Here is an 18,092-nt window from a genome sequence, read left to right as displayed (position 1 = left end):
CCTGCTCTGGTCTTTTCCGAGCCCAGGCTTAACATTTTATTTCAAAAGCGTTAAATTTAACTGGCGCTGCACTAGTGGGAACCCAGGTACATTGGAAGGGGGATCTGTTGCAGGTGATTGCCCCGTAGGTAAGGTCAACGCCGACTTTGCACTGAGATTCAGAGCTGTGGGACGTGTTCTAATTCATTCTGGCATCTTCTCTGTCGAGGTGGGAATTACTGGGCAAAGTGCGGGAATAGAGAGCGGTCCCTTTCTAGGCTTGAAAGGATGCCCGATTCTAGTGCAGCCGATGGGGACAAAAACCATAATGACTCAGACCCGTGGAAATGGAAGATCTCCGGGAGTGAGTTTGCGTTCACCAGTGGAGAGATGGCAACACTAAATTTGTCAAGAGGCTGAGCCCATGGGAATATGCAGACTTTAAACAGGCTGAGCGGGTTGCAAATGTTGCCCGCCTGGCAGTAGGGCTGTGTAATGCTGCTGTACCGTATGGTTAAGGTAACAAAACATGGTACTCACACAGGCTGGTGCCTTGAGAGGGTAAAAGGTGTGCTAATTACGTTTTGTCGAGTGAATTATATTACTGTGCTGAGCTATATTGGTTAACTCATGCGAATGCATATCAATGAATACTTATGAAGGTAAGTCTATTAATGCCTACATAAAATATGTAAAATAGACCTATTTTGTACCATATTTAAGCTAAATTTCTTTTAAAAGATGCAATTGTTTTGTTTTGGTTTGTTTCCTGGAGTGCTCCTTATTTTTCACATTTCCTCTTGCTTTTAATCAACAACTGAGATCATTGCTTTACTTTAAAGAGAGTTTTAAATATATAAAGTGTAGCCCGGCCAGTGTGGCTCAGTGGTTGAGTGTTGACCCATGAACCAGGAGGTGAGGGTTAGATTCCTGGTCAGGGCACTTGCCAGGGTTGCTGGCATTATCCCCAGTGGGGGGCATGTAGGAAGCAGCCAATCAGTGATTCGCTCTCATCATTGATGTTTCTATCCCTCTCTCTTCCTCTCTCTGAAATTAATTTTTTTAAAAATTAAAAATATATACATATATATATATATATATATAATATTTGCTAAAATATAATTTAACTGCTTTTTGATTCATCAGTTGTGATTTAATCTCCCAAATGCTGGGTAAATAAAAGAAAACTGAGTCATGGCTTGGGGATGAATTGCTGCCCAGGTTCAGGCCACAGGGAGTGAAGTGGTGCTGCACCCTAGGGGTCTAACTAGGTCTGTGTGGTTCGTTGCTGAAAAGGTGTATCTTGAACTTGAAGACCTTCATACAGTTTTTTTAACTTAAATTTACTTTATTAAGTTACAGAAAAGAAAACATTTGATGAATATTTTTTGTGACTTTCCTCACTATTTCTCACCATAATATGTGTAAGCACGTGTGTAGGTTTTTGGGTGCTGCTAAATGAACGCTTTACATTCCTCAGGAGCACTGCTTTGTTCTTAAGTATGGATCCTAGTAACCATGACGACCTAGTAACAAGTAAAAATTAAAACCTGTCCCACAAAATGGTTTACAGGAGTTGTCCTTTTCTCAAGCCGTATTCGTCAGTGGCTTATCTTTTTTTTAAAAAATGTTTTATTGATTTTTTTACAGAGAGGAAGGGAGAGGGATAGAGAGCTAGAAACATCGATGAGAGAGAAACATCGATCAGCTGCCTCCTGCACACACCTTCCTGGGGATGTGCCCGCAACCAAGGTACTTGCCCTTGACCGGAATCGAACCTGGGACCCTTCATTCCACAGGCCAATGCTCTATCCACTGAGCCAAACCGGTTAGGGCAGTGGCTTATCTTTTTAACCCTTCTCAGGGTCTTTGTTTCCTGAAGTGACAGTGATGTTAAGAGATCTTTATTTTCAGTAAATTCCATGTTGTTTCCTTAAGCATCTCAGAGTCTGATTGTTACCTAAACTTTCTAGTATTGTTTTGATTTAACCAGAAGCACTTTATTTTCATACACTTTATGCCTGATCGTCTACCATTAATGATTCATAACACAAGGAGCTAAGCAGTGTTGCATGTGTTTCCTATAGGCCAGCGATTTTCAACCTTTTTCATCTCATGGCACACATAAACTAATTACTAAAATTCTGCGGCACACCAAAAAAATACATTTTTTGCCAATCTAACAAAAATATAGGCATAATTGTTATTCATTCACTCCAGATGGCTATTGTGTTGGCTGTTGTAATTTTTTATTTGACAATCTAAGGGGCCAGTGCCCCTAACTAAATAGTCCGGTGTTGCATGCTTTAAAAACTCTTGTGGCACACCCATTGAAAATCGCTGCTGTAGGTGCTTGTATGAGACATCTGGAGCTGGGCTGTAGGGGAAAAGGGAGAATGATACTAACCAGTTAGAGCTTATGTTAAATTCTGCCAGAGGAACATGTTTAATAGAGCAAATTAGATTTGGAAAAATATAACAAAATCTCAGTCATTTGTGTTAATGAAAGTTCCAAATACATTCTCTAAGGTACAAAAACATTGTTATACTTCTGCAGGTCTATAACCATTAACATGTATTTTGTTTTTTCTTCTTCTATTTACATTAATTTTAAATTAGTTTGTATTTTCTGGTAAACACCTATTAGTGACCCATGTGTAGGAGGCAGCCACTTTGGGTAATGCATATATTTTCTAGAAGCTTGCAGGTTCTTTTTATAGGTACAACACAAACTTGATAAAAGCAGTCAATTCTTTGATATTAGTGGAACTTTCCATTTCTTCTTATTTTTTGCCATTGTTTTCATACTCCCAAAGTGTCTCTAAAAGATGCAGCTTGGAAAATAGAACACACAGACATTGGTGTTGGACCTGGACTGCATGGAAGAACAGCATGTGTTTGGATTCTGGCCTTGTGCCAGGACCAGCACCCCCCTGTCATCTGCCAGCAGGCAGGTCTGGCTTTCTGCAAGCCCCTCCCTATAAGTAAGGTTATTTCTGTTTGTCCTGCTCAGTGTGTTTCCTGTAACAAATCATTCAAGAAACTCTGGTCCCTTCATGAACATATCAAGATCGTCCATGGATATGCAGAAAAGAAATTCTCCTGTGAAATTTGTGAGAAGAAATTCTATACCATGGCTCATGTGAGGAAACACATGGTTGGTAAGTTTTGTCAGCTTCTTTTCTCTCACACCTATAATTTTCCCTTGTTCTTTGGTGTGTTTTATGCTCTGTATTGGGCAGGATCCGAGGCACTGCCTTCCTTTAGTCACTTTTGACTTGTCGAAACTAAATGCAGCATGTCGTCGGTAAGCATCACCAAATTGAACGGTCCAGTCTTCCACACCCAGGTTTCTTTTCAGCGTTGCTATTTATTTCCTCTTCAGGGCATTGCTATTAGAGCCCCACATATTAGCGTGTGGGGACTTAAGATGGGGTGATGGCCTTACAGTAGGACACCTACCTTTTTCAATTTGAGCTTTTGGGTGAACGTATTTTGAGTGTAAGTGCATTCTGTGTTGCAGCGCACACGAAAGACATGCCTTTTACATGTGAAACCTGTGGGAAATCGTTCAAACGCAGTATGTCACTCAAGGTGCACTCCTTGCAGCATTCTGGAGAGAAGCCCTTCAGATGTGAGGTAAGGAGGGTGCCACCACCAGGCGCAGGCCTAGGGGCGGGAGTAGCTGCCGTCAGTGTGGTGCAGCAGCGAGAGGCGGGTGCCGAAGTGCGGGCATCGGGCTGCGACGCCACAGAGCCTCCAGTCATGTGCTCTGAGCATCGTGTTATCTCGCTGCTAGGTAGAGAAATGTCCTTTTTTGTGTTTTTGTTAATCCTTACCCAAGAATACTTTTTTCCATTGCTTTTTAGAGAGTGTAGAAGGGAGGGATAGAGGGGGAGCAAGAGAAAGAGAGAAACATCAATGTGAGAGAGAGAGAGAGAGAGACATGGATTGGCTGCCTCCCACGCACGCCCCAATCAAGGGCGAGGATCGAACCTGCAAACGAGGTACGTGCCCTTGACCCGGAATCAAACACAAGACCCTTCGGTGCACTGTGGCTGCTCTAACCACTTCGCCACACCAGCCAGGATGAGAAATGTCTTTTTTTTAACACATTGTTAAATTTTGGACTGACACATGAGTTATTTTTCTTTTAGTAAATCAGTAATCATTATATGAGAAATTTCCCTTTTATTAATAACTCAGCTGCAGAATTACAGCAGAGCCAACTAGTTGACAAAAGCGGGTTCCGTGCTGAGGAGGAACAGTGAGCCTCTCGGCGCGTTAGGGTGGGCTCAGGCGAGGAGAGCTGCTGTGCTCGGCATCCAGAAGTCTCCGTGTCCCTTACAGAACTGCGACGAGAGGTTCCAGTACAAGTACCAGCTGCGCTCCCACATGAGCATCCACATCGGCCACAAGCAGTTCATGTGCCAGTGGTGTGGCAAGGACTTCAACATGAAGCAGTACTTCGATGAGCACATGAAGACACACACTGGTACGGCTTTCCTGGGGGGGGAGCAGCTCATTCTCAAGTTGTTGTTGATGATGGCCTGTGAGTCTGTTTATTTCAAAACATAAACCACCAGTTCCATGCCCAGTGGACATTTCACTTTAAATAAAAACACAGATTTATAATACTGAGTGATTAGGCTTTCATAACTCTGTTTTTAAAAGGATTACCTGTTAGTGCCTTTTAACTTCAGGTTCCTTCAGGAAAACGGGTTCTTTACTTGGGGCATGAGGTCTCCTGAAATAGTACAAAACTTGTTTTGTGTGTATTTCTTCTAAGGAAAGGTTCTGGACCTTTAAAAGCTGGAAGACACCGACTGCTTTAAATAGAATACCCTCTCAGTACTCTTAAAAGTTTGATTGGGTTTGCTTTACCAAAACTCACTCCTTTTCAGCTAGACATCCACCCTCTCCACTCTGCACATACCCATGGGCATTCGGAAATGGTGGGGACTTTTTTATTATAAAATCTCGGGGGCGCTTAGCAGGCCGGCACCAGGAATGCTGCGTGCCCTCCAGATGTGCCGGAGTCCCGCGTGATGAAGGACCGTCTGCAGAAGTGCCAGTAGCTCCCGGGGAGAAACACCGCAGCGTGAGATTCACGTGGAAGGCTGCGCGTGACGCACGAGCGGCCACCAAGGACTCGCTCCACGGGACATTTTCCGCAAAGTCTCCCTTGTGGCTGGAATGCCAGATGCTGCCTACAGACCAGCTTGCCTGGATCAGAGGCGGAGACTGGTCTGGTGTTGGTTCCTGGAGCCCAGGGCATTGTGTGAGCAGTCCTCCCCGGAGGACGGAGGACGCGAATGACCGCTGCTGTTGGTGCCTCATTTGTAGACCACGCCCAGCTGTAGGCTGTATGGACTTTTACTCGCACCTGCTCTTACTGATAAGTCCCCACTTTGGGAGACTCAGGTTTCACTATTAGAATATAATAGGCCGTAAGGGAAGGAGTGGGAATCTCCTTTCTTAATCTGAGGAATAGCGAGCACATAATTACCGCCGAGTAGCTAATCATTTTCTTGTGTCTCTTAATCTCAGGAGAGAAACCCTTTATCTGTGAAATCTGTGGCAAAAGCTTCACCAGCCGCCCCAACATGAAGAGGCACCGCAGAACTCACACCGGCGAGAAGCCCTATCCGTGCGACGTGTGTGGCCAGCGGTTCCGCTTCTCCAACATGCTGAAGGCCCACAAGGAGAAGTGCTTCCGGGTGACCAGCCCCGTGAACGTGCCGCCTGCTGTCCAGATCCCACTGACCACTTCCCCGGCCGCCCCCGCTCCTTCCGCGGGGAACACGCCCACAACCCCAGCCCCTCCGATCAACATGAGCCCTGTCAACACTCTTCCCCCGCGGCCCATCCCCCACCCGTTCTCACACCTTCACATCCACCCCCACCCGCACCACCCGCACCACCTTCCCATCCCTCCCGTCCCTCACCTCCCCCCACCTCCAGCTCTCTTCAAGAGCGAGCCTTTAAACCACAGAGGCCAGGGCGAGGACAACTTCCTGCGGCACCTGGCAGAGAAGAACAGCTCGGCACAGCATCACTAACGTCCATCTCCCAGGGTGTTCTCCACGCCGCGTGCCCACACGGAGCTGGGGAGCTGGGCAGCGGGTCCGCAGCTGTCCGCTCCTCAGCCCCCGCCAGGAGCTCGGCGCTGTCCTGGTGAATCCACACGTCGAGGGGACGAACACGGACACCTTGAGTCCTGGAGGGACCCGTCATCCAAACCAGGGGAACCACCAAACTGAAGCCCAACGTGCTTGCATTTTCTGGTGACTTTTATAAATTTCAAACACTCAGACTGTGGAATTTTATAATTTCATATCAGCTGATGAGGTATGCTTGCTTTTATATCCCGGACTTCTCCTCAAAGAGGGGACAGGCCTGGTTTCCTGTGTACTGATCGGGAAGACTGTGAGGTTGATCCAGAGCATTAATTGTATCACTGTGCATCGTAATGAATTCTTTCAGCTTTTGGTGCTGGCTGCAGAGGTGAGCTAGCCACGTTTCACAGTATATCAAGCATTATAGAGAAAGATGGAAATTCTCTTCTTTGTGTAGCTCTCCTAACACACTCTTTATTTTACTACAGAAATTATTTTAGAGTTTTTGTATAGACTTCTTTAGTAGTCGGTTTCTAAAATGAAATGTATTTCAATAAGCGGTGTAATTTTTTCAGTGTCGCTGGACCTATGTTGTAAAATAGAAAAAAAATTTATAATCATCAAAATGTGATTCTTAAAGATGCATATAACTTCTATAGTTCAAAGTTACTATTCTTACATCCGTACAACTCAAAGGTGCTTCGGAGACTAGATGTGTCTGAGAGGGTCTCCAGACCACGTCACTGCAGAAATGAGGTTTTGCTTTCAGAACGTGGGGTCCGTCCTGGGTAGTTTTAGCCTCTGCTTCACACTCAGTGTCTTCGGCTCACTGCCCTGCTCCTGTCCTCACGCTTCCCTTGGTTCCGTTGGTGCATTAATGGCCGGTTTGCAGAGCGGGGGGCCTTTCCCGGGAGTCACCGGCAGTGGCCTGTTCTGAAAACCGGGGAAAGCTGCTCGCTGTCCAGAGGAGGAAGTAGTGGGGATGGTCTCATCCCAGTCACGCCTGTTTCTCACTTCCCTTGGAACCGTTGTTGTTCAGCCTCCGGGGATGACAGCGTGAGGCTCGTAGCACACTTCTCCTTTTGAGGTTGTTCATTTCTCTGGAGTCGTTGGGAGGAGATAGGACAGCACCCCAACATCACAGGCATGGCGGGGCATGGGGCCGAGGAATGTGGGTGGGAACACAGTGCTTGCGTTTGCCCTGTCTCTGTGTCACTGCACAGATCACCGCCGGCGCCTGTTCCCGCAGGCCAGTTGCGGCGAGGGAGAGAGAGCTGCCCGCGGCCCGGGGCTCCGCAGGCCTGTGATGGCCACGTGCGGGTGATGCGAGGGCGGCACCTCGGAGACCGAGGCAGGTGACTTTTTTAAGTTTGGAGAACTTTGAAAGAGCACAACCAACCAGCAGCTTCCTGTAGGCAAGGCTGCACCGAAGGGCTAACTATCAGTGTACTGAACAGATCACATTTATCCAGATTGAATACAGCTGAAACTTTGTCCTCTTTCATCTCAGAGAACAGAGTTCCAAAGCTGGGTCTCCTTACTTTCTCTCTCTCCCTCTTTTGATTTTTAAAAATGTGTTTGTTTGTTTAAAAACATACAGAACGCTTCGTGAGTTTGTGTGTCGTCCGTGCGCAGAGGCAGCGAATCCTCTCGGGACCCGTCCAGGTGCTGCCGAAGGGAGCTCTCCTGATTTTGTTAATTTTGAAATGCCTTCGTTTTTCTTTTCCTCTGGCTGGTAAATCATTGCCTGAGTCAGAACCCCGGCTTTTATTTATTTTTAATAGTAAACCAGCAGACATACTTCAAGCACCTTTCTGGCTGATTAGCTCTGATGGGGGAAAAGTTGTACTTTTTCCATTGAGGTTAAGTCCCTATTTTAAAAATATTGCATTCTCTATTCGCTTTTTGGTTTCATATGTCTATTTTCCCCCCATTGTGATTGTTGCCTTTGTCTTCTATAATGAGCATAGACAAATTTTGAAACGAGGCAGAAAAGTATCTCAAAACACACTTTTCTTCCTGGTTTTGGATCTAATTTCTAAAGAATGCTACTTTAAATATTTGTATACATTCTGTGAACACCCAGGTACCCAACCGGAAAAGGACAGTTAATTCCCTGTTTGACTGTTACATCTTCGGTGGCCACCTCCTGTCACTCCCACGGTCTCCGGGGAATTCTGTGGAAGCTTTGGGTCTGCACCTTTCTGTAGACGTCATTCTCTCACGGCCAAGCCTGTGATGCTCAAATCACTCTTTACTAAAGATGTCAACTGCAGCTTAGTCCATTGGCTATGCCGCTATACCTTATTTTGTTCCAAATAAACGTATGGCAAAGGGCAGCAACTCTGAATTCTATACTTGAGACCATTGAAGCAACCGTTCTATGAGGTGTACTATAATTATACACTGGAAAATTCAGGTAGTCGTCTTTGATTTCTTTATTCGGGTGAATATAGCCATAAGAAAGTATCTGCTACATAGGAAAGCCGGTGTTAAGCAAATAATCACCACCACCCTTAACAGAAGCAAATTTTTTAAATCAGCATTGTCACACAACACAGTTCTGAGTGAGAGGTATTGTGGAACAATCTGAAAACTTCCCATGTCCCCCCACTGTGTAAGCATTCCTTTCCTGACAGGATTTGTGGTCTTCAGGAAAATAGCCCAAAATGTAACGGCCCTTCATCAGTGGCATATTACATGAGTAATGAAACGCATTAAGAATAGTCACAACTTGAATGCTTCTGAATATGAGAACTGCAGGATTAAGCCTTAAACATATATGCACATCAGGTTGAACACGCTTGAGACTCAGACTCAGGGTTGGAACTTGATTGGGTCCTTTACAAGATCAAAGTTGCAGTACGTGGTGTGTTCTCTCCCACATGCAGTACAGCACCCGAGATTTTTAAAAAACTTATTCCTACTTGCTCTCTGTTTATGGAAAAAAGGACTGTGGAGGAGTTTGAGTTCTCAGCCATTATCTGTACTTAAATCCATTTTTTAAAGGTAACAGCGGCCACGTCTCAGCATTACACAGATACCAAATTGAGGCTGTTTTTCAGTACTTAATTTTATTGTCTTTAAAGCCTTGTACCAAACTAGGGTCAAGACTTCCTTGAGGAAAAGTCCCAAGGACTTAAGTTGATACTGCTTTTTTTTTCTTTCCCATTTTCTATTCTTTTCTCATAGATTTATCATTCAAATATAAACTCTTCCTTCGCCTTACTGAAAGGCTGCTTGCTGCTTTCTCGTATTAAGTCAGGTCTGCTCATACCAAGTTACATTTTTTAATTTGAATGGAGGATATAAGATGAACAGTTGAAAGGTATGTGGCTTCATTTCCGCATGCATTTGTGATTTGATTTTTATTTTTAGCAGGGAGGTCACCACATAAAACTTTATGGTTACATATGCTTTCCCAGTCTACCACTTCCATGAACTGCTCTCTATTGATGACTGAGCATGGGCATTACCATCTTCTTAAAAGCTACATGGTTGGAACCACCTCTTCATTGTGGTCAGACATTCCTTATAATTTGATTGTCCTTAGTGTACTCACTGGAGGCAAAAGACTCTGAAGAGATGCTTGTGAACTTTGAATGTTCTACTTGTTGAACATTTTTCAGTTTTTATGTTCATTGAGTGAGTATATGTGGTTAGTTTTAACTTTTATTTCACTGGAAGTTTTAAATTTTGAAATCAAGCAGAAATAGAAATCCATTGCAGATGTATATACGGTTACCCCATCTTGCTGATTTCCGTGAGTGAAACGCAGATGGTGGTGGGATTTTATTGTAAGAAAAAAGAAAGAAAACTAAAGTTAGAGAAACCTTTCTGTTTGAGCTACTGTATAGAAGAGACAGCTTCTATTACATTGTTGATCCACCTGATGAACATTTCGATGCTGTTCTAGATTGTATGGGAAGTATTTAATGAAAAAGGGTTAGGTTACATTGAAGAATTTTATCAGCTATGTACCATTACAAAAATAAACTCCCTTGGAACTCTTTAGACTGTAAAATTGAGCAAGTAAATATTGGGTTTTCATTTTCCTTTGCCTAAACCAAGATAAGAAATTTCCCAAAAGGTCATTTTTTTCAGGAATGAGAGGTCATTGGCCATTAGAGATAGTGGCATTATTATGCAATAACAGCACCTACCTAACCTGCTTCTGTCAACGGTAGCATTCATAATAGGTACCGATGACCTTCCAACCCTGGACACTACCTCGTTCAAGCAAACCAGAGATCCTCTCTACACTTTCTATGGAAGCCATAAGAGTCGCCATCAGTATCTCCACTTTCCTACTTCTATACTTTTATACACTCGAGACTTTTTATAGACTTTATGATGAGATCTTTTTGTCTTAGAGGATAGGTTTTGCAAGATTCAAAAGAAAATCAAACTCCTTGGTTGTCCCAACTTTGAAGCTTGAGGTTCAGTACATTTGAATAAAAGAACCAGATAATGTACCGTTTGTCAAATTCTTCGTTTAAGTCAAAACTACTTTGCAGAGTTGCCTATTCAGAAAGCAAACTTTTCTTTCTTATTCCCTAAGTAGCCGCTCTACTATTATAAGGAACTACTTACAAAGTGGATTTCTACCTTGTTACTCTGTGTATTACTCGGCGATACATGTATTGTCGCAGCATTTCTGGAATTTTTCTTTCCGTACGGCAGGTACATGCATATACACGTCTCTCTTATCTGATGCTCTCACTGTTCCCGAGTGCCTTCAAAAAGCCAGCATCCTGGAACATTCTTTCCTGGTTTAAATCCTACCTCTGACGATTTCATTCTCCAGGAGTATTGAAATTCACCCTATTCCCGTTGGTTTGGCTCTACTAATGCCCAGCTAAAACCGTGGGCGAGAATTTTGAACGTATTTGTTCTGTTCCCCCATGTCATGTTTAGATTGCATTTTTAACTTTTATTTGTATCTTATTTCTTCACATATCACATCTCTAATGATGAAACGTTTTATTCTTGTCTCTCTCATTCTTTCCTTTCACCAGAAACCAGATGTTCTTTTAAAATGAAAGGTCACTGAGTATCTCTCTTGGACATCCTCTCCTTGTCCCAGTCTTCCTGACTGCCTCCTGTGGCTAAGGGATCCTGAACGCTGCTGTTGTGATGCCCTATTCCTGTGTGCCCTCCCTCTTCCAGAAATACTTCCCAAGGTTGTACCCATCCTTGTATTTTAATCGCATCAGTTAAAGGTGCTCTCTGGGTTTATCATAAGTCCTTGATTGATTTTTTCCCTGCCTCTCATCCTCCTCAAAAACTTCGTTACTTTCTCTTCCGTCTGTTCTCATCTAATTAATTTTTTAAATATGGTTGATAGATAATATATGAAGGATATAATAAAGGGGTTGCAGTGTGTTCTCCGTGTGATATGAGCACCTTATTAATAAAACATGTGAGCCGAAACCGGTTTGGCTCAGTGGATAGAGCGTCAGCCTGCGGACTGAAAGGTCCCAGGTTCGATTCCGGTCAAGGGCATGTACCTTGGTTGCGGGCACATCCCCGGTAGGGGGTGTGCAGGAGGCAGCTGGTCGGTGTTTCTCTCTCATCGATGTTTCTAACTCTCTATCCCTCTCCCTTCCTCTCTGTAAAAAATCAATAAAATATAATAAATAAATAAATAAATAAAACATGTGAGCAATTGGCCACTCTTTCCGTCAGAACTGAAGTCTGTGCTGCCCACAGGACCCTTACTCCCTCTCAGTTCTCCCCAAAACTGAGAACTCCTTAAAATGAGGAAATGGCAGTGAGGGGTTTTTTTAAGTGAATGAAAGCTAGTTAAGTTGAGTAGTTGGGCCTTAGTCAAGATCTTTCCTTTGGACTTAAAGTGTCATGCCTCTTTCCTGCAAATTAATGGTACTGATGCTCAGGCCCTCAAGACGGATAACCACATGACGTGGGACTCGAAGGCAGCGGTTAGTAAACTGAGTCCTTTTCGCCCGGCGACGGTATGTGTTGGTGGGACGGTGCGCAGTGGTGAGAACTGGTTTGTGTTTGATAATGAGTAAGTTCAAGACGCTGGAAGTCTTCACTGGCTGCTTGGAACGGGATGGCTAGCTTACAGAGTGCAAGAGGTCACTTTCTACAGAAATAGGTGACAAGGGTTCCTCGTTGTTTTAAATTCTTTTCGCTTTCATTTGCCTTGACAGCCCCGTTATTGGCCTAGAAGTTGGCCTCTTCGGTCGCAGCTGGCTACCTAACGTAACCACTTTGAAACGTGTGGCTTTTCTCTCCCGAGTCACGGGCAGGACCAGCGGAGGGAGAGCCCTGGTGGGTTCGCACGTGCAGGGGCCGCGCCCCAGAGACCGTGTTGGCTCGTTTCCCGTCGTCTGTGAGGGGGCCCTGGGCCCCGAGACACGTCCCCTCCGCTTCCTAGTTCCCAGTCCCTTGTACACAGTTGAGCTTTCTCTGGTGAGACTGGGGGTTTGCAGATTGCTTTAAAACCATTTGGGGGCATGTAGGGAATGGGAGGGGGCCAGAAGGGGTAGGAGCTGAGTTTTGCTTCACGGCAGGAGGAGAGCTGATGCTTGCATTGTTGGTTTTGATCAAAGAGCCTGTCTCTGTACCGGATGTGCCAAAGAATCACGCTAGTATCCAGCTCCCCTGAAGGAGCCCGGCCTCCTCCCTACCTGTCTTACAGGTGAAGGGGACCACGTGACCAGAAGGACAGAGATGCCCACTCACGTCCTGCAGAGGGCAAAGGCTCTGTTTAATTGCATTTGCAAGTTGGTGGGAAATACTCTTAGAATCTCTAACCCTCCCAGAAATATCTGTGCTTAATTATTCAACTCGTTAAGTTTTTCAAAAGTAAAAAAAAAACTATGAGGCATAATTTTGCTGTTTACTTATGAAGTTGCATCCCCAAGGATAAATATATATATATATGGCCTCTGAAAGCCAGGTGAGTCCTTCAAATGTGTATTTATTTCTTGACATGAACTGTAGGATTCTTTCATCAGCAGTACTGGCTTTGTCCACAAGGGGGCAGCAAAGTACTTTAGCTTATTTATTCTAAGCCTTCTAAAGAAACGGCCTGCCTTCAACTCTCCTAGGAACATCCTCTCTTGACTCGATGCTTATTTATAGACCTTGGTTCTTAAGACATTGTCCCTTATTCCTGCGTCCAGTAGTTGCTCCGCCCTCATGATGCAAACAAAGGTTGAGGTGTGGGTCAGAGGTCCTTGGGGGCCAGGCATCTTAATTAGCCTTTTAAAGTAACGGTGCCCAAGATTGAAAGCCAGGGAGACGTGCTCGGGGCTAAAGCAGGAAGGCGACCCTCCTCCTTCCAAATCCCACCACCTGTGCAGGACCAACCCCTCTCAGAGAAGGACAAGAGCGGCGGAGGTAACTCTGGAGTACGAACGAGGAAATGCTTCCCACCTGTTCTGCTCCAAATGCATGTCTGTTACACCCGGGAGCAAGGGCCAGGGAGGTCCCCTGCAGCAGCCACTCCTCCAGTTAGGATGCAGTGTGTGTTCCCTCCCCGCCACTTGTCTTAGGGCTCCGAACCCTCATCAGCTCCTTGCAGCAGCCTCTGCACTGTAGGCAGGTCGGTAGCCAGCTCAGGGGGGACACGGGGCCGTGACGATTTTCCCTGTAGGGCCAGGAGACATTTGCACCTGGTGTGGCCTTCCTCACGCATAGCTGTCTCCTCCCCCCCCCCCTTCCTTCCTCCCCCCCACTCCCTCCAATAGAGGTGTCCACTTGTAACTCCAACACTTGACAAAAAAGAAACTGAAGCTGTGATGGGTTTAGCTAACAGGTGGCCAGGTGTAACTTGTTTGTTTTATTTGTGTTTTCCCTGACAGTACTGAAATCACTTGCACTTTTCCTCACTTCTTAGAGAAAAGGAAATCCAGTTTGCTTGCCAGAAATTGTTTAGTGTTAGGTTTACAAAGCTTGTTGTTGAATGTTGAACATTTGTCCAAAGGAGTCTGACAAAACAGAAGCTGCTTGGTCCCTGTTCTGCCTGCGAGGTCCTGAGGATGAAGGCCACGTGGCAGGGGTACTTGTGTCAAGTCCAGAAGGGGGCAGTGTCCCCCTCCTACCTCTGCCAGGATGCCATGGAAGGTCAAGCTGACTCGTGTAGGGCAGGTACTTCTCATGCTGCAAAGAGGTTTAGGAGCGTCTTTGGGTTGGGGATGTGACAGGGAGGCAGACGGGATCTCTGAAGACGGGAAAGACACTGGGGAGAGGAGAGCTGGCCGGCCCCAGGGGGCCGCAGGGAGGTGGGACAGAACTCTCCTCCTGAGTCTCCAAACTAGCTTAGCTTCCCGGAGCCACCTTTTCCCAGCATCCTGTCAGATCCCTCAATGTACTGATCCCCCCCTCCCCCTTGTGTTAACTATACCAATATTATTTTTTTTAGCAATTGAAATGCACTTTTTTATTTCAACTCAATCATGATTTTAAGTATATAAAGTTTATAGACTGTTAAAACTACGTTTTGTGTATGTTAACCACTTGATGTAGCATTGTCTGTTTTATTCGTGAGACTCTGGTGCAAGCTGTGCCACTTCATATTCCGAGACGCTGGGCCTTTGGATGTGTACGGTAACCAACCTAATGCTAATGTTCAAAGTAAAAAAACACAAAAACGTAGCCATGTCCTTTGTGTGTCTTTCTTTGCTTAATTCTTCCTCATCCTCCGTTGACAACATTTTTAAATATATTTTATTGATTTTTTTACAGAGAGGAAGGGAGAGGAATAGAGAGTTAGAAACATCGATGAGAGAAACATCGACCAGCTGCCTCCTGCACACCTCCCACTGGGGATGTGCCTGCAACCCAGGTACATGCCCTTGACCGGAATTGAACCTGGGACCTTTCAGTCCACAGACCGACGGTCTATCCACTGAGCCAAACCGGTTAGGGCCATTGACAACATTTTGAGGTCGCCTTGCTCAATGAATTGTTTTTTTGGTGTGGGTTTTTTTTTGTGGGTTGTTTTTTTTTTTTTTTTTTTTTTTTCGGTAAAATGAACAATCCTTATCTGTTACTATCAGTTGTCTCTAGTCCCTTTTGAAAGATAATGTGTCTCCAAGGCTGCCAGCCAGAGTGAGAGTGATTCGTCCGCTTCCCTCCGTGCTGCCTGGCTCCATGCTGATTGGTCTCAGTAACACTCTTCTGACCAGCCGAGCAGTAATCTGAACACATCCTAGGAAACAGTATTTGGGCCCTGGCTAGTGTGGCTCAGATGGCTGGGTGTCGTTCCAGGCACCAACAGGTTGCCAGTTTGATTCCCAGTCAGGGCACATGCCCGGGTAGCGGGATCCATCCCCAGTGTGGGGAGTGCAGGAGGCAGCGGTCCATGTATCACTCTCACATCAATGTTTCTCTCCCTCTCCCTTCCTCACTCTCTAAAAATTAACGTTTATAAAAACCTTTAAAAAAAAGAAAGAAAAGAAAAACCAGTATTGGGGGGGGCGGGGGGAGATCATAATTGGGTTCTGAACCGGTTTGAAGAAAAATAAGCACAGATGGAGACAGCTTTTAAAGTACACGCAGTGAAAAGCAGTGACTGAAATATGGCTGTTCGGAGAAGGCGGCTCTTCCTCCCCCTCCCCATCCCACAAATGTTTATTGAGCGCCTAACGTGCAGGGCCCTGACCCAGCCACCGGGGACTCGGCAGCGAGCCGGACAGAGTCCTGCCCTCAGGGAGCACATGTTCCAGCCGCAGAAACTGACAGTAAACAAGTAATTGTGGATCCAGTGTCAGGTGGTGAGATCAGGGCTGTACCTGGAGCCAGCTGGAAGACCCACTGCTTTCTGTCCCCAGGCTTTCCCGGTCGGGATCCGCCCTGTTTGGTTCCGTCTAAGGCCTCCAACGAGGGCACTGAGCGACTCAAAGGAAGTCACATTGTTCAAGGTGCCCTTTGTTTCAGGCCTCTCAGAACGGAAGGAAACTGCCCAAGTCACGGCTTGACCGAGCTTCTCCTCGATGCTCTTGTAACTCGGACTAGATACAGAGGTTAACACATGCTTCTTCGTGGGTATCAAGTAGGTCCTCCCACCCCAACATAGACGCAATCAGCGGCTTTCAGACCGGGACCGGGACCCGTAGGGAGACAGAGTTCTTCCGATACGCACACTGATGAGCCTACTTCTGGAAGTGAATTAAAAATTCAAGAAAATAGCCGAAACCAGTTTGGCTCAGTGGATAGAGCGTGGGCCTGCGGACTCAAGGGTCCCAGGTTTGATTCCGGTCAAGGGCATGTACCTTGGTTGCGGGCACATCCCCAGTAGGGGGTGTGCAAGAGGCAGCTGATCGATGTTTCTCTCTCATCGATGTTTCTAACTCTCAATCCCTCTCTCTTCCTCTCTGTAAAAAGTCAATAAAAAAATAAAAATAAATAAATAAATAAATAAATAAATAAAAATTCAAGAAAATAACCTTCGTGCTACACGCTGATACGTTCCATTTCTTGAAAACGCTGGCCATGAACGACTAAAGTGACTTTACAAGCCATGAAGAAGTCCCGCCTGCAGCTGGGAGGAGCCTGCCTGAAGCAGGACACACGTGTGTTGCACTCCAACAGCGGCCTGAACCCAGTTCTGTGTGGAATCGGGTGATGTGAAGTGCATCTCCCGACAGCTGAAGTCTCAGGTGTTCCCTCGCCTGCACCTCGGGCCGGCGGAGGGGACACTTCCAACCGCAGGCCCACGGCAGCCCTTTCTCGTGGGCCTGCACCCCACGGCCGGTGCCGAGGTAACCAGAGCTGCTTGCTTGCAATTGAAGCATAAACTCCCTTTTCTCGACCTCCCCAGTAACTGATAGTAAGGATGATCCCCAGTGACTCATACCTCCGTGCGTCCACACCCAGGCCTCTCCTCCGTGAAGTTCCCAATAAGAGGTGTGGCCATTCTCCACTCCCTAGCATCTGGGCTGGTCTTGTGATTTCTCTGACCAGAGAAGGTGGCAGAAATCATGTTTAAGTTCCACCCAGCCGGTGTGGCTTAGTGGTTGAGCATTGACTCAGAAACCATGCCCAGGTTGCAGGGGGCGTGTGGGAGGCAGCCGAGCCACGGTTCTCTCTCATTATTGATGTTTCTATCTCTCCCTCTCCCTTCCCCTCTCTCTCAAAATCAATAAAAAAACATTTTTTTAAAATAGTTTTAAAAAATAATGTCAAGTTCTGGAGCCTAGGCCTCAAGATGTCTTGCCGCGTCTGCCTTCATTCTCTTGGCACGTGACGGCCACGTGGAGAAGCTCAGGCGCCCACTGAGTGATGAGGGACCACTCCATGCTCTGCCGAGGATCCTCAGCATGTGGGTGAGGGCATCTCAGGTCCTTCAGCTCAGCTGACCCTCCAACTAAATGCAGAGTAACTGCCCAGCCAACCCAAAGAATTACTAACAATAAATTATTGCTCGAAGCCACTGAGATTTGGGTGGTTTGTTGCACAGCGATAGATAACTCGGATTTCGGTCTAATAGTTACTAAGAGCTTATACCTTGGCTCAGTCCTTTATGCAAGAAGCTTAGCGTTTTGACCACACCTTAGTCATAGTTATAGATCATTTGTTTCTAGATTTCCAATCCAGACTTAGCAACTATGAGCTGGAAAGGAGGATTTCATGATTTCACCAATAACACAGCCATTTCAGAATTCCTCTCCACCCAGCCTTCTGGCCTGCTCACTCTTCTGTGTGTCTCTTCATTCCTGAACTTCCTGAGCTGGGAAATGCCTGGTTTTAGAGCCTCCGGCTGGTCCCTCAGGCCCCGCACCTAAAGCACGGTAGAGCCCTGGTTAGCTTTGCTATTCTGCAACCACTGTGAGCCTCCCCAAGATGTTGTGGAGGGAGACAGTACAATGAAGGGGTTAGAAGCACACAGGTTGTTCACAGATAAACCAGGGCTCAGTCTTCTCTCTCCTACACAGTAATTAGTGAGGCTGTGAGCAAGTTATTTAACCACACTGAGCCTGTTTCTACATCTGCAAAAGAGGGTATTAATAGCAACTCCCT

The 18,092-nt window shown here is 45.9% G+C and overlaps 1 protein-coding gene across 1 annotated transcript in view; it reads left to right on the top strand.

Moving 5' to 3' along the window:
• ZNF652 (zinc finger protein 652) overlaps positions 1-13,859 on the top strand; it is a 38,443-nt gene extending 24,584 nt beyond the window's left edge. Inside the window, exons 3-6 of the mRNA XM_079798388.1 lie at positions 2,993-3,140; positions 3,503-3,618; positions 4,330-4,474; positions 5,530-13,859. Coding sequence (XP_079654514.1) covers positions 2,993-3,140; positions 3,503-3,618; positions 4,330-4,474; positions 5,530-6,041 — 921 coding nt within the window. The 3' untranslated portion in view covers positions 6,042-13,859. The remainder of the gene's footprint in view (positions 1-2,992; positions 3,141-3,502; positions 3,619-4,329; positions 4,475-5,529) is intronic.
• Positions 13,860-18,092: the final 4,233 nt, after the last annotated feature.

The sequence above is a fragment of the Cnephaeus nilssonii genome, assembly GCF_951640355.1.
Source record: "Cnephaeus nilssonii genome assembly, chromosome: 19".
In the NCBI taxonomy this organism is placed as follows: domain Eukaryota; kingdom Metazoa; phylum Chordata; class Mammalia; order Chiroptera; family Vespertilionidae; genus Cnephaeus; species Cnephaeus nilssonii.
The sequence above is the reverse complement of the archived record's forward strand: the minus strand, read 5'-3'. Positions and strand labels throughout refer to the sequence as shown.